At 38.4% G+C, this 14,352-nt stretch overlaps 1 protein-coding gene across 1 annotated transcript in view; it reads right to left on the reverse strand.

The window, feature by feature from the left end:
- Positions 1 to 14,352, reverse strand: part of LOC131974643 (zeta-sarcoglycan) — a 390,877-nt gene that overhangs the window by 80,358 nt on the left and 296,167 nt on the right. Inside the window, exon 4 of the mRNA XM_059337047.1 lies at positions 10,567 to 10,654. Coding sequence (XP_059193030.1) covers positions 10,567 to 10,654 — 88 coding nt within the window. The remainder of the gene's footprint in view (positions 1 to 10,566; positions 10,655 to 14,352) is intronic.

The raw sequence follows: 14,352 nt of genomic DNA on the forward strand, positions 1-14,352 counted from the left end.
TGGGCTTTTTGTTTAATACTAGTAAACAGTCCATGTGGGATGAGATGGAACACGTTGGCCCAAATGCAATCTCGGAATCCTACGGCTATAGTCCGATGATGGTTTTATTCTTTATTAGCTTTTTTATTTTTATTTATCTACATTAATTTGCAGATATCTGTTAAGATTAACCGAAATATCACCTGGAACTAAATCACCCACTAACAGTATTGCAGTTGTAAAACAATGACGGGCGCACAGAAGAAGAGGCCTTGGATCAGATATCCATTATTCAGATATCCGCTGGCTATACCGGAACACCAGAAATATTGGCCATTTCCCCCAGAGACTAAACTGTTGGGAGGCTGACAACCAATGGACTCTGATATTGAAGAAATACGAAGCAATAACTGCTTTGATTGGCCCCTGGGGGAAGTTGGCTGGTTTGGTAAGGTGGTTGCAAATTTAAAAATTACATGGACAGAACACAACAACCTTTCTTACTTCCTGGCAATGTAATTTTGTGCAGATGTGAGGCAGGATGGTATGAGAGACTGACGCTACATTGTTGCTTTATGGCAAACAATAAAAGGGATGTTTTCTGCTGTCCTCGCAATAAACATTCCACGGTCATAAAGACACATAAAGTCTTCCTTATTGCCTGAAGGAGGAGGGTTCCTATTTGACTTGCGTCGCTGAACAACATTTTTCTGATGTTTTAATGCCCTTTTATTAAACACAGAAAAAAAACAGATGGTTATTGTTCATGGTTGTATAACTCCTTCCAATGCATAAACAGTAAAATAATCTTGTAGCTTTTACAATTTTCATTCAAGACATACTTTACCGACAGATAAAACATTTGCCACTGCCCATAATGCCTTGCAGACACAGACAGTGGACAAAATAAACAGAATGCTTCACAATATAATGCATAATAATGCAATCCACTGAAACAGCACCACAAGCTATCACATGCAAAATTGAATCGATGCCTCTCGGACAAAGTTTAAAAGGAAATCAAACATGATGAGCTATTATATTCAATTGCACTATTGTCATATTTTTATGTTTATGTTTTTCGTCCATGACTCGATCTTGTGCAACCAAATGTGTGAACATGGGCCGGACTGTTAGAGGAACGAAAAGTATGTCAGATACAGTTCCCCTCCAATGATGGGCACTTGCAATGCAGTTGAATGTTTATTACAAAGATTGCTTTAATAAAAGAAAAAAAAAAATACAAAAACTCTATACCTTCTGACAATGAAAACCACAGCCTATGAAAAATCTTTTTTGTAAAGGCCTGCAGCACCAGAGGCAAGGAAAGCACTCTCATGCTTGAAGTACTATACTGTATATCTGTCATTTTCTTATTGTGTCCAACCTCCAGCAAACAGTGTGAAGACTATAGTCCACTGGTGCAGAAGGATGGCTTCATATGGTCTATTAAATCCAATTCTTACGGCTAACATAGCCACACATACGAACAAGCAGTGAAAACAATATTTGCCATATTGCAACCAAAACGGTGTGACTTTGTGCAATTAAAGTGCAATCATAAGGATAACTGACAACAATGGCAATAATTCCATGCCTTTATTGAGTCCTTGATGGCCCCTTAAGTGTATCCCAGTTTGTTAATGCTCAGCTCTATGTATTTTTAATTGCCTCATTAAAACCATTGATTTGATCATACAGAGGCAGTATAAGATGAGGAAGACGTGCTGTCTGAACTTCGCTGATTGGATGAGGGAGGGAGATAAAATTAGACTACTTAGTGTCTCTGTGTTTCTCAGCCAGCCAAATCAAGCCAGAAAGATCTCACTCTAGCTGAAAATGTGATCACTGCGAAATATGATTGTTATGTACATCATTTGTTTCTCAGAGGGGGATTTGCAAAGATGTAGATTCATAATTAGACTGTGTGTAATGGAACAATTGAATTTTATGCAGGGCTTTGCTAGTGCTCACTCTGCACACTAATCAGAAACCAATTTTAGCTGACATTCAACTGTTTAACTGCTACAGCAACGCCATCTCGCTAAGAATGAGTGAAAACAAAATATGATTATATTGTGTATATTCTTACATTTCCAAAAAGTCTCAACTACAGCAGCACATGAAAGTCTTTCTCTTGGGAAATTCGCCCCACTTCTACCACAACCCATTAACCATCTCTTACTCTCTATGGCTTTTGCTTTTCAGTCCCCTCATTTTGCTGCCTTGATAATCCACTTTTTGAGCTTCATCAGCCGAATGCAAGAGAAATGAGGTGACTGATTCCAGGTAGATAAAAGGGAACATAATTAGTGTAAGAAGGTAAAGATAATGAAGTGATAATGTAAGCCTGAGTTTAGGAGAAGGTAACAAGGTCAGCAGGGAATTCATTGGTTTAATAAGAGATGAGGTCCATGCATGATTAAAAAAAGGGGAGTGAAAGGTAAAAGTGACACAACAGAATAAAGGAAGAGTGGACCAGAAAAAGGGAGCAAAGACAAAAGATAAGGGAAAGGGCAAGAGAGAGACAGAGGGAAAGTGTGCGAGTGTGTTGAATGAAAGATGAAAAAAAGTGAGAGAGAGAAAGGTTGAGGTCTGAAAGTCACTTTTAAAGTTTGAGGGGTTACTTTTTATGGCAGGCACTGTATGAGTGAATGAGCCTCCGTCTCCCACTTCCCAAAATCAAACTTTTCCAACACACATGCAGATACACCCACAAGCACTTGTCCTCACTCGGCCTAAAATGAATTTGGCTTCTGCAGCTACACTTTTTTTAAAAACTTCCCTCATAAAATCACACACACACACACACACACACACACACACACACACACACACACACACACACACAAGGGTAATGAGTGCTACCAATACCTTGCCCGCTTGGGAAGAAAGAGCATTCATTATCAGCACCATGCACTTAGAAAAATGAAAAGTCAATAAGACAGCTGGGACATAAACACACACTCACACAGGCAGTAATGAATGCCAGCTTTGCCAAGAGACAGACGCACAGGTAAAGAGACTGGGAATGGGAAACAAACAGCGGACAGTAATTGAGCTGGCCAGTTTAAGCACTTGTCAATAATAAGCTCTGTGGTGTTCTGAGTGCACAGCTTTACTCATGTTCAACAATAAACTACAGTCACTTTTTATAACTGTATTTTTGCCTTTTTAACTGTCAGTGAAAGCAGCTTTGCTAACAGGCCATCAAGTGAATTAATGATTCATTGAGAAAGTGCTGTATGACACATATACAATTAATGCCACCATAGCTTTGTTCTCTCATGATTTCCAAGGTTTGTTTGTGCAACACAGTTATACACATAGTATACAATGCTGCAGGGATGACTCCGAAAACTCTGAAATTAGTTAGTCATTTTGAACTCTCAGTTCCCTTATCTCATAGTCAGTAGGGTTTTTCTTTTTTTTTTTTAAAAGATTATTTTTTTTGGCATTTTACTTCTTTATTAGATAGTCACAGATAGAAAGGGGGAGACATGCATCAAAGGGACCTCAGGCCATATTCGAACACGGGTCCCCCGCAGAAAGGATACAGCCGTAATGGTAAGCACTCTGCTAACCCAGGCTTTTTCTTGATGGGTTTTTAGTTATCTGAAATAAGATAATTAAAGGTCCTACTATATGAAATAGGTCAGTAAATACCACACTTTAAAGCTTTTACATGTCTTAAAGGCGATTTCTAACAAGTGGCTAAACAGTCCATTATCATCTTAGTATTATATGCCTTGAGTCAGGTCAGAGTCGGCGGGAAAGTAATTAAAGTGGTGCTAATTTACATTTTAAGATTATTTGGCTAAACAAAATCTGTAAGTATTATTAACTTTTGTTAGCCGCATAGCTTTTTTTCTACAATAGTCAAAAAATCAATGGAAAAATCCCATCAGCTTTTTGTCAAGGCAACCAGAGCACTGCTGACTTCTGGGTTGGCCTACAAAAGTACATCATCCCTGCAGCACTCTTTATTGCAAGAAGACAGCTATCTGTGCTTTATCGACTGCTGAAGGAAGAACACACCGTTAAGTAGCAGTTTGACTTTTGAATTTTGTGGGTTTTTATATCGGTATTTCACATCTCTTCTTCTGTTTTTCACTTAGTTCAGCCAATCTGAACTAAGTGAAAAACATCAACGTTATGATGATAATCCCACAGAATGCTGCATTTTCCTCCATCGGATGCAGTTTCGTTACCACTGCACTGCCTCTGAGACATCATCACCTCGGCGGGTGAAAGGGTACGGCTTCAAAACTCCCAAGTTCACTCATCATCTTTATGGTTGGCCATTCAGAAGACAAAGATGACAGGTTCTCACTCACATTAACGAGCTGACAGCGACGGGGAGGATGGAGAGGAAGAGAGAGGATGGGGGGATGAAAGAGAGAGAGAGAGAGAGAGACAGAGCAATAAAACTGAGATGGGAGGCCCAAGGCCAACACATGTACTCAAACCCTCTCAGTCGAAGGATGGGCCCTCAGGGAAACACAAGGTAAATATTGAGGAGTGCGTGTGTGTGCGTTTCTATCTGTGTTCTGCCATTCAGCTGAGTATGGAAAGGTGTGAAACACTCGCTTAACAAGTCATTTCAATCGGCACAATGGAGAGCATCACCCTGCATGACTTCTGGCTATTAAAGCACTAAAAATTCAACATCCATCAGTTACCTTTTGATGCCGTAAGAAATGTCTGACAAAAAAGAGCAATTAGAACCAAGGTTTCCTCAAAGCCGATATTTCCATGCCCTTTGTATAACAATTTATATTGACCAATAAATCATAATGACCTTATGAAAAACTTTAAAAGGTGGTGCACCTGAAATACTAAAAAAAAACGGTCTAAGCTGGGCTTGCACCCACATGGCTCTCACCAGGGTTTGATTGACAATTTGGGCCAATGATGGATGGTCAGGACGCCATCACTCCACTAACTTTACAAGCAAATATTTGCTTGCTGCCATAATAATGTTCTGGATGTCATATCTTGACAGGGTTTTGTTCATTTTGTCTCGAGATGCAGATCTTTTCTCACAGTACTGGGTTTGTTCTCTCCTTCCTCTATGCTCTATTTCTGTGCAGCTGAAATTACTACTTATTTTACAATCCAATATGTAATAAAGTGTCATTACACCTGTGTCTCAGCATTCTCTGTTAACATGCTACTCCAAACCTTTGTGAGGGTTTCACCTTTCTATACCACTGACCGTGATAATCCTGTACCTCTTGTACAAGCTACAGTACGAGCTGTTCCTCTGGTGAGTTTCAGTGGTGAATACTAATGAGGGGTTTACTGAGGTGGAACTTTTCTGCTTCCGATGTGTCTGGTATGGAGAAATACCAGTCTTACTTTCAGGATTTCTGAGTATCCCTATGAGGATAGTGAAGAAACAGAAGGGGAGGAAAGTATGTGTGTTTTTGTTTGTGTGTGTGTGTGTTAAGTGTGCTGCTGAGTCAGCACAGAGGCAACAGGAGGCAGCGGCAGGAGGAGACCAAGGGATTTCCGGAGCCCAATAGAAGAAGCTCCTCAGGAGAATTCATTCTGTCCCTTTCCATCCTATCAGCCTGCCACTGAGGTCTTTAGTGTGCGTGTGTGTGTGTTTATATGTCACAAAGTGGTTATTGATGGAACTCCTATTTGCTTGGCAGGTTTCCCTGTGTCTAGGGAATCTTAGCCCAAAGTTCTGGCTGCTGTGTGTGAAAGAGAATAATAGTTTGTGTGTAATTTTTGTTTATGCTCGCACGAGTGTGACACAAAGGGAATATCAGTAAGATAATTCAGTATTTAAGTGTTAGTGGAACTTCAACATGTGTTCAGTCACTAGAGTGTGACTTGGCGTGTGACTGCGCAAGTGAGGTCACATGACACTTTTCATGTCGCCCTGAAGCAGCCTGACTAAGTTGGCTGCAGTAGGCTGTCTGGCTGTCTAGTTTTAAAACAGTCTGATTCTGCTGACTGCGAGATAGGCACGCAGACACACACTCACAGACACATAGAGGCATTAAAGTGCTTTTCTTGGTGAGGAAAGCAGCTTTAGGGAGTTTTACCAGCAGGAGGTGAGCTGTCGGGGATTTCAAACCTTCAAAGTGTCAAAAAAAGGGAAGACTGTGTGTGTATAAAGACACTAGAAGAGCCTGGCCAGCTGACAAGAGATGAATATCTATATGTTTGCATTTGCATCAAACATGAAAGAGAGTGGAGAGGAGCCTTCTACCTGAAAATACCATCCAGCTCACATGTCAGGATGTAAATGCTACTTGGCGATGATCTTCTATCTCTGAAACATCCTGCACTTTGAAGTCACCACTAAATGCATCATGATGATACCTACATGTCAATCAAAACCAAAAAGAACACAGTAGTAATAAACAAACTTGCCATCTCCAGAATAGTGAAAAAGGTGACAAAACCAAAGTCAGGAAGGGTCCAGGGGCTTTCAAATCTTTGGAATTTGAATATGCAAATAAGCATAGATTACAATGCAACGAGATAACAGCATCTTTCTTTGATTAACAAATAAGTGTTATTCTATATATAAATACGTATTTTATGTTTATATATAATTTTATTGGATTAGCATATAATTATTGACACATTATTGGGTTCAACTCTTTATTTTTGCTGGTAAATGTGCACACACACACACACACACACACACACACACACACACACACACCACACACCACACACACACACTACTGTACTATTCTTAGTATTATTTTTAGGTATATGTAGTTTACTTGAGTATTTCTTTTTAATGGAACTTTATACTTTTCAAGTCAAGATTTAACATGAAAAAATATCAGTTCAAAATGATGCATGTGTAAATTAAACCACATTAAACTTCATTATATTATATAAACAATAATATATTTGGAATATATATAACAATCTGAGTTGGTCCATTCTGCATAATGAGTACTCTTACTTTTGTTACTTTAAGTACATTTTGAGGCTGATACTTCTGTACTTTAACTTCAGTAAGTTTTGAATGCAGGACTTTTACTTGTAGTGGAGTAATTCTGCAGTGTAGTATAAGTACTTTTACTTCAACAAGGGATCTGAATACTTTTTTCACTGCTGCTTTCTACCACTGGTAACAGAATTGAGAGACGTCATGAAGTCAACTAATGCTTTCCAGTTCATCCAACCTTACACATCAGAAACCTGCCTTTACAGTCGCCAGTGTATTTTTTGTTGAATTATTCTGTAAGGAAAGAAGGCAAGGCTTGCTGATAAATAACTCTAATAGGCCAAATTGACCTATGATGATTTTTTATATTGTTTTTTTTTATTAGTTATTCTAAGTCTTTTAATTTTGTAACCTAAATGTCTGCTTCCATCCAAGTATTCAAGGAGTCAGGTGGGAAGCAAACAATTAATTCTAAATATGCAAATATTTTCAGCAAAGAAAGTAGTGAAAGGTTGAAACACACAGAGGTACTTTGATGCATGTCATGTTTAATTTCCAAATGCAACCACACATTCCACTAGCTAGTCACACACTAGTTATATTTTATAGCTCGTCAAATCACTTCTGAAAATGTTTCTGACGGCATAAACAAGCAGCCACATCTTAACAGCTGTTTTATCCAAAACCAAAAGATAAGGATGTCTTACCACTTGATTTATTTTTAGGTGTGAAAATGCCACAGGGTAAGTAAGGTCATTGTAAAGATAACAGTGACACAAAACATAATCAACGTCTGCAAATACCTCTTGGCACAACTAAAGCACAGGGCAGTTACGTGACAAGCACTTAAGTATCAAGATCAGAACAGCTGATAAACAGCAGGAATTCTAATAGTGTCAAATTGTCCTTTGAAAGGTGGCTTTTTATTTTTTGCCAACATTACAGTTTAGTTTTCTTGAAGAATTATCATCACCAAGTGACAGTTTTTCTCAATTCATGTGAGTATAACAGCACTCTACTGTAGCATACAGTTTTATCTCACATGTGGCAAGTGTTTGCAAGGCCATATCAAAATTAGCTGTTGATATCTTTCCTACAATTGTGAGGTTAGACACAGGAATCCATCATAGAACATCAACAGAGTATATTCAAACAACAGTTAGCTATGGAGGAAGGAGGAAATCTAAGAACGCTGATTCACAGTATAACATATCTTACTTACGTAAAAGTACAAATAACACACTGCAGAAATACTTCACTAAAAGTAAAAGTCCTGTATTCAAATTTACTGAAGTAAAAGAGTACCAGTAAGCACTCGTTATGGACCCACTCAGATTATATATATACATATATATATATATATATATATATATATATATATATTCCAAATATATTACTGTGTTTTTTATGCATTAATGTAAGCAGCATTTTTATTGTTGACCAGATGGGTTCATTTTAACTAAATATATGTGTTTTCATTTGTAAACATGAAAAATCATTTTAAATGTATCCAATTTTTTTCTTTTTGAATGCTGAACTGAAAAGTAACTAAAGCTGGCAGGTAAATGTGGTGGAGTAAAAAATACAATATTTGCCCCTAAATGTGGAGTAGAAGTATAAAGTTACATATGTGAAAGTATTCAAGAAAAGTACCTCTTAATTGTACTCAAGTACAGTATTTGAGTAAATGTACTTACATTCCACCACTGCCATTAACTACATATAGCATATATGTATAGCAGGAGAATGTCTATGTGTTTCATGAAAAAAGTTCAATTCCAGGTCAGTGTTAACTAATGAATAGCACTTTAGTGGAACTGTTGTATAAAAGCAATGCCACCCTTGAGTTTGTGATGTCACTCCCTCTCATGTGATACTGCTTCACTATCTATATAGTCCAGAGTGAGTGCAGGAGCAAGACATGATTGATAAACTAAATTATATTTCATGCAGTCGCTCTAATAAACTACATGTATGGTCAACCTTAATTGCACAAGTCCTGTTATACTCTGAGGGCATCACTCCGACCTTCATTCCTCACCTAACACATAAGAGCCTAAAACAATCCAAATCTAAACCTGAGGAAATGTTCAGAGGCTTAGTGCTGACCACTGGCAACTGAACTTTTGTAATAAAGAGGTTAAAAAAGAGACAATATTAAATGCCAACAAGACAGGAACAAAGGTTCACAGCTAACTCCATTTTATATTTAACCTGCTCTGAACTCCAAACACTGCCATCATAATCTTGGTGCCTCTTTCACTAACCCTTTATCTCTGAAACTCGCCTCACTGAAAAGCACTCAAAGCCACTTTCCAGTTTTTACACAATCCTTACATCTGTTCCTGGCCTCTATAAGTCAATCATAACTTTGGTAATAAGAACTATATCATTTACATCTTAATACTTCATCATGTTACAATAAAACAGTTTTTTTGGGGCAAATTGGACAATTGTTGAATTCATGTCATTTTTTATTGTGCACCTTGGCCTTATGCTTACATTTTTATATGTATTTACCTTTAACTATGGCTTTACTATCTTTTTAGGTCCACCTCAAATGGCATTTTTCAATGGCAACTACACCAACCAACACAATGCATCCACCATCACTGACACCTTTCACAGTTTTACCAGGGATCTAATATTATGTCCGGTACAACTAACTCATTACCTCTAAAATCCAAAATACTGTTCAATGTTTGTTGAAGACTGAAGCACACCACTAAAGTAGGAGAGCATTGTGATGCTTATGATAACAACTTACAGTCTATATTACTAAAACCAACATTGGAAGTGCAACCCGAACAGCATTTCCTGCTGTCATCTACTGACATCTTACTCTGCTTGTCAGGGTAAGAAATAATATTTTAATTTCTGATTTCATTGTATTTTCATTACATTGTCAAATCTTTTTCTCTGAACATATAGATATTCTGCTGCTGATCAGTTTGTGTAAAACAATACAATTTGGCATATGTCTGGAGGGGGTTGGTGTTCACCAAGGTACCGTTGTAGGTCCTGTTGTCTTCGACATCATGACATTAACATGTACTTAATTAACTATACTGAAGCAAACTTTTTTTCAGTGAGCTGCTTCCTTAAATGCCATGTGCATCTTTAAATGTACTCAGATTTCCTGCGTAAAATCTGAGTACTCTGATTACTTAGGGGCATGTAAACACACGGCATTTTACCTCCATCAAGAAGGCTATTTTTTGTTGGTTGGTTGATGTCTTTTTTTTTTATTGTTTGTCTTCAGGACTGTGGTAAAACTAATGGCCCACTTTTGCATGCAACTTAGTACAGGATGTAGAGCCCAATAAGAATACGTCATATTATATATGTCATATGTCTTCTGAGTAATTTCTTCCGTAAAACACTGGGTCCTCACTAATCCAATCAGAGCTTGGAAAAATGATTTAGTCCACAAACAGCATGACTGTCAGCCTCAGTGAGATACACTAATGGAAAAAGATAGCATTTAGTTTGGTAAACAGAGGGAGGTAAAATGCATTTAGAATTTCAAGCACAAACAAAGCAATTTATTGACTGTCTTGGAGAAATGATCCGGTTTTTAAGGTTGTTCTGAAAGTAAATGTTTACTGCAAATGTAGTTCGTGTGGACATGTCTTTTCATGGTGTGTGTCTTGTTGCCTTACCCACGGTTAGCTGTCCGGTCAGTTGTCCCTGATCATTCCTTGCATTGACAGTCACATTTCTGTCTGACTGGAGGATCAATGGACTGTCCTAAAGAGAGATTAAGAAAGAAATATCGTCAAGACAACAGCAAGTGGTTTATTTCTTTCACTCACTCACTCACTCACTCACTCACTCACTCACTCACTCACTCACTCACTCACAAACAAACCCATGTATATACCTTCAGTTTCCATGCCAACACACATGTTCCCCCGACTTTCTTCTCCACTTGCACCCCTATGCTCACCCCTCTGGGCACCAGTCAATGCTGCATTAACCTGTAAAACCAGTACTACTTTAGCCTGTATCAACCTTTGCTGCTCACACTTGACTCCCTCTCTTCTGCCAGCCAAATATACTCTGCATATAATTTGCATAATCTATTCAAGACAGCATCCTGTCTGCAAGTGTGTTTGCTAGTTTCCAGTTGTGTGTCTTGGCGCGCAAAAGGGCAATTATTCTCAACAGAAATGAGCTAAATGGAACAGTGACCCTGACCTCTACCCTTCTGTTTAGAGTCTGATTGAGCCACACGCTGCCCACAGTGGTTTACATTCAGTGGATGTGTGTTGCAATTTGTGCTAACCTCAATGTCTGCCATTTTCATTAGGCTCCAAACTCAATCTCACTTTCTCTCTCTCTCTATCCCCCATGTTCTTCCCAGTACGCAAAATCACCCTACTCAAAATCTTAACCAACTTTCCTTTCCGTCCTTCCCTCTTTCATTATATCTCTCCACTTACATCATCTTCTTTTTACTCTTTCCCTTCACTTCTCTCCCTCTCTCTTTTAAATTGCTTATTTGTTTTGGCGGCGTGAAATGAATGGCTCACAGGTGACCCAATTTTTCTGTTGATTTCCCCAAATTAATATCTTGCTGCATCCCGTTCTGAATTCCAAATGAGAATTGTGTTAAAATTGGAAAGTTGTTGATCCGTTGAAATGAAAAAATCCCCTCCCCCCTTCCACTTCACTTTCAATCTCCCTCTCTCTCTCTGTTTTGCTATTTGTTATGGATGGATATTCATTGTTTAATGGTCTGCTTATGCGAGTCGAGACAAAATTTCTAATAAGTCACACCTGTCTGTGCTCTATTTTGGAGCGTCCAGGGACTCCCGGGGATGAGCTGATCACAAACACAAACCGCTGCACAAGCGTGAGGGACACACAGAAAACACACGAAAAGCATACACAAACAGGCTGACAAAGAGGATTTGTGGGTATAGTACACACACACACACACACACACACACACACACACACACACACACACACACACACACACACACACACACACACACAAACACACACACACACACACTAACATCCAAATAAGTGCTCAGGTGCAAGTTCATACACACGCCAGCCTCCGTGCACATACACCTAGGCACACACCACCCACTCATACGGAGTCAGGTAACAAATTTGCCAAAGAACAAATGAGTGCTCCACACAGTTTATTGTGCATTGTCCCTCTCATCTGCTTCCTAACACATGTATGCTGGATGAATCTTTGTCAACGGGGCGTGTGATAGGCTTCACTATATTATCTTTCCACTCTGTTAAAACGATGGGCGCTTTGTAAAGCACGGCAGATGTAATGTGCTTCGAATCATTCCAGCTCAATGGGCAGTGTGCATGAACAGGCCTTATTCCATTCATTTAGTGCAGGACTCTGTCATTTAGAAGTGCAACCATAGATGGATGCATTTTATTTGATTAAGCACTCATATGCAAATGCTTGGGAATAAGGACTGTAAATAATTGCTGCATATTAAACAGCTGCTAATGTCTATTTATACAACAGCTGATTGAAGTCAAACAATCTAACTGGTGGTGCTGAAGTGAAACATAGGAGCAGGTAACAATAATGGCTTCTCCTTCTGCATGAATAAATTGTTGATTCCACCTGGAGGCTATTCACACCATCAAGTGCAAAATCAAAAATCCATATCACCACGGTTATACATTTTTACATATATATTTACTGGACATATTGTTTTCAGAACTAACTATATGTCATCATGCAAAACCTCTGATGAAGGAACAGTGCCTCAGCTTGTTTATGCTCGTGCCGGCACAAAATACCCTGATGGATCCATTCATACGTTGCACACACTGTTGGTAACTCTGTTGTAAAATCCAGCATTCTCAAGTGTGCAGTCTTTACTCTGATTGTGGGAAATAAAGTGATGTGGAGAGCTTTCGTGATGCACACTCTGCATCAATCAACAGACGCTTTAGAGAAATGTGCTCATTTCTACAAGATTAGTTCAGGACTTGTTTACAGTGCATATAATTAAAAACCCATGTGCACACGGACAATACATAAATACATCTTTGTGAAAACTGACTTGTAAAGAGGTGCTGCTTATATATACCTATTTAGCTAGTTTTCTGTGACATTAAAGGATCCTTTCTATCCATGAAATCTCTGATCTTCAGTGAGCTTTGCACGATGTTTGATGATGGTTTGATGTTATCTCATTTTAATATTAGTTTGATGTTCATCCTCTTGGAGTTTAGGGGAAAGTTTTTGCGCTGCAGAATGGTACTGGTATCATTTCATGTCTTAGGCATGAATCCATCAGGTGATGCATATATCATCCATATTGTTGTTTGATGTTTGAATTCTAATCAGTGACTGCATTGCAGAACACTCTGAAGTGTGTGTTGGAAAAGTTTGCACTGTGACTCGCTTTTCTTGTTATTTGCATTGAAATTGATATACTGACACAGGACAATATGCAACGGACACTTCTTCATGCCAGTTGCAGACTACAGCTGCAGTCTGCCCTATATGGCAATGATGAACATGTACGCACACACACACACACACACACAGTCTTATACTGACTGCCAACAAGTCTTGCTGTCGCCAATTTGTGGCAGGGTAACAATGATTACAGAGAATCCTACCTCAGATAAGCCTCAACTCCATCCAACACCACCCTCACACACAATAGTTATGCATAAGCGCATTGATTAAACAATGCAATAGGAAAGCGCCCTACAGCATTTCCACATAAAACACATCACGCATTTCGACATCAGCTAGCCTATGTTATATGATTTATAGTAATATATTTTTAAGCCACAGGGAGACAAATAAAACGAGCCAATTTAGAAATATAAAGAAAAAATAATTAGGTTTAACTATGGAATTACAATGAGCAACAGCAGACGGAATCACATTAAAAACTACACAGTCGCCCATAAAGTTGGAATAAAATATTTTTTACCTTTTCCATGAAATGATTGTGACAATGTGATTTATTCTTGACAGATAAAGTGTATACCTTCTCAAAACCCTGTTAATCAATCTCTTCCAAACATATCACAATGAAAATGAAACCACAATTAACAGAGGATTGTGTCTGAAAGTGTCTGAGTGTATTTATTTTTGTTTCACTTGTCAAGATATGTGATACAGTTAGATTATTAGGCCAAATTGGCTTTTGTAGAATTACAAATTAGTATGATTTAAGGCAGGGTTATGTTCAAAAATAATTACTTTGTACAATGTGAAGACAAAAGCAGTTGTTCAGAAAAGGCCAAGCTCAGAGGTGTGGAGAACAGGAGACTGTCATAAAGACGAGGACAAAGGAAAGGAAAAGTTCACCCCTAATCCGAAAATACCCCTTTTTTCTTTGTACCTGTAATACTAATTATCAGTCTAGATTGTTTTGGTGTAAGTTGTCTTATGTTGTCTTCTGCCTTCTCTGGAATATAATGAAACTAGATGT

Source organism: Centropristis striata, chromosome 1 (assembly GCF_030273125.1).
Source record: "Centropristis striata isolate RG_2023a ecotype Rhode Island chromosome 1, C.striata_1.0, whole genome shotgun sequence".
Lineage (NCBI taxonomy): Eukaryota > Metazoa > Chordata > Actinopteri > Perciformes > Serranidae > Centropristis > Centropristis striata.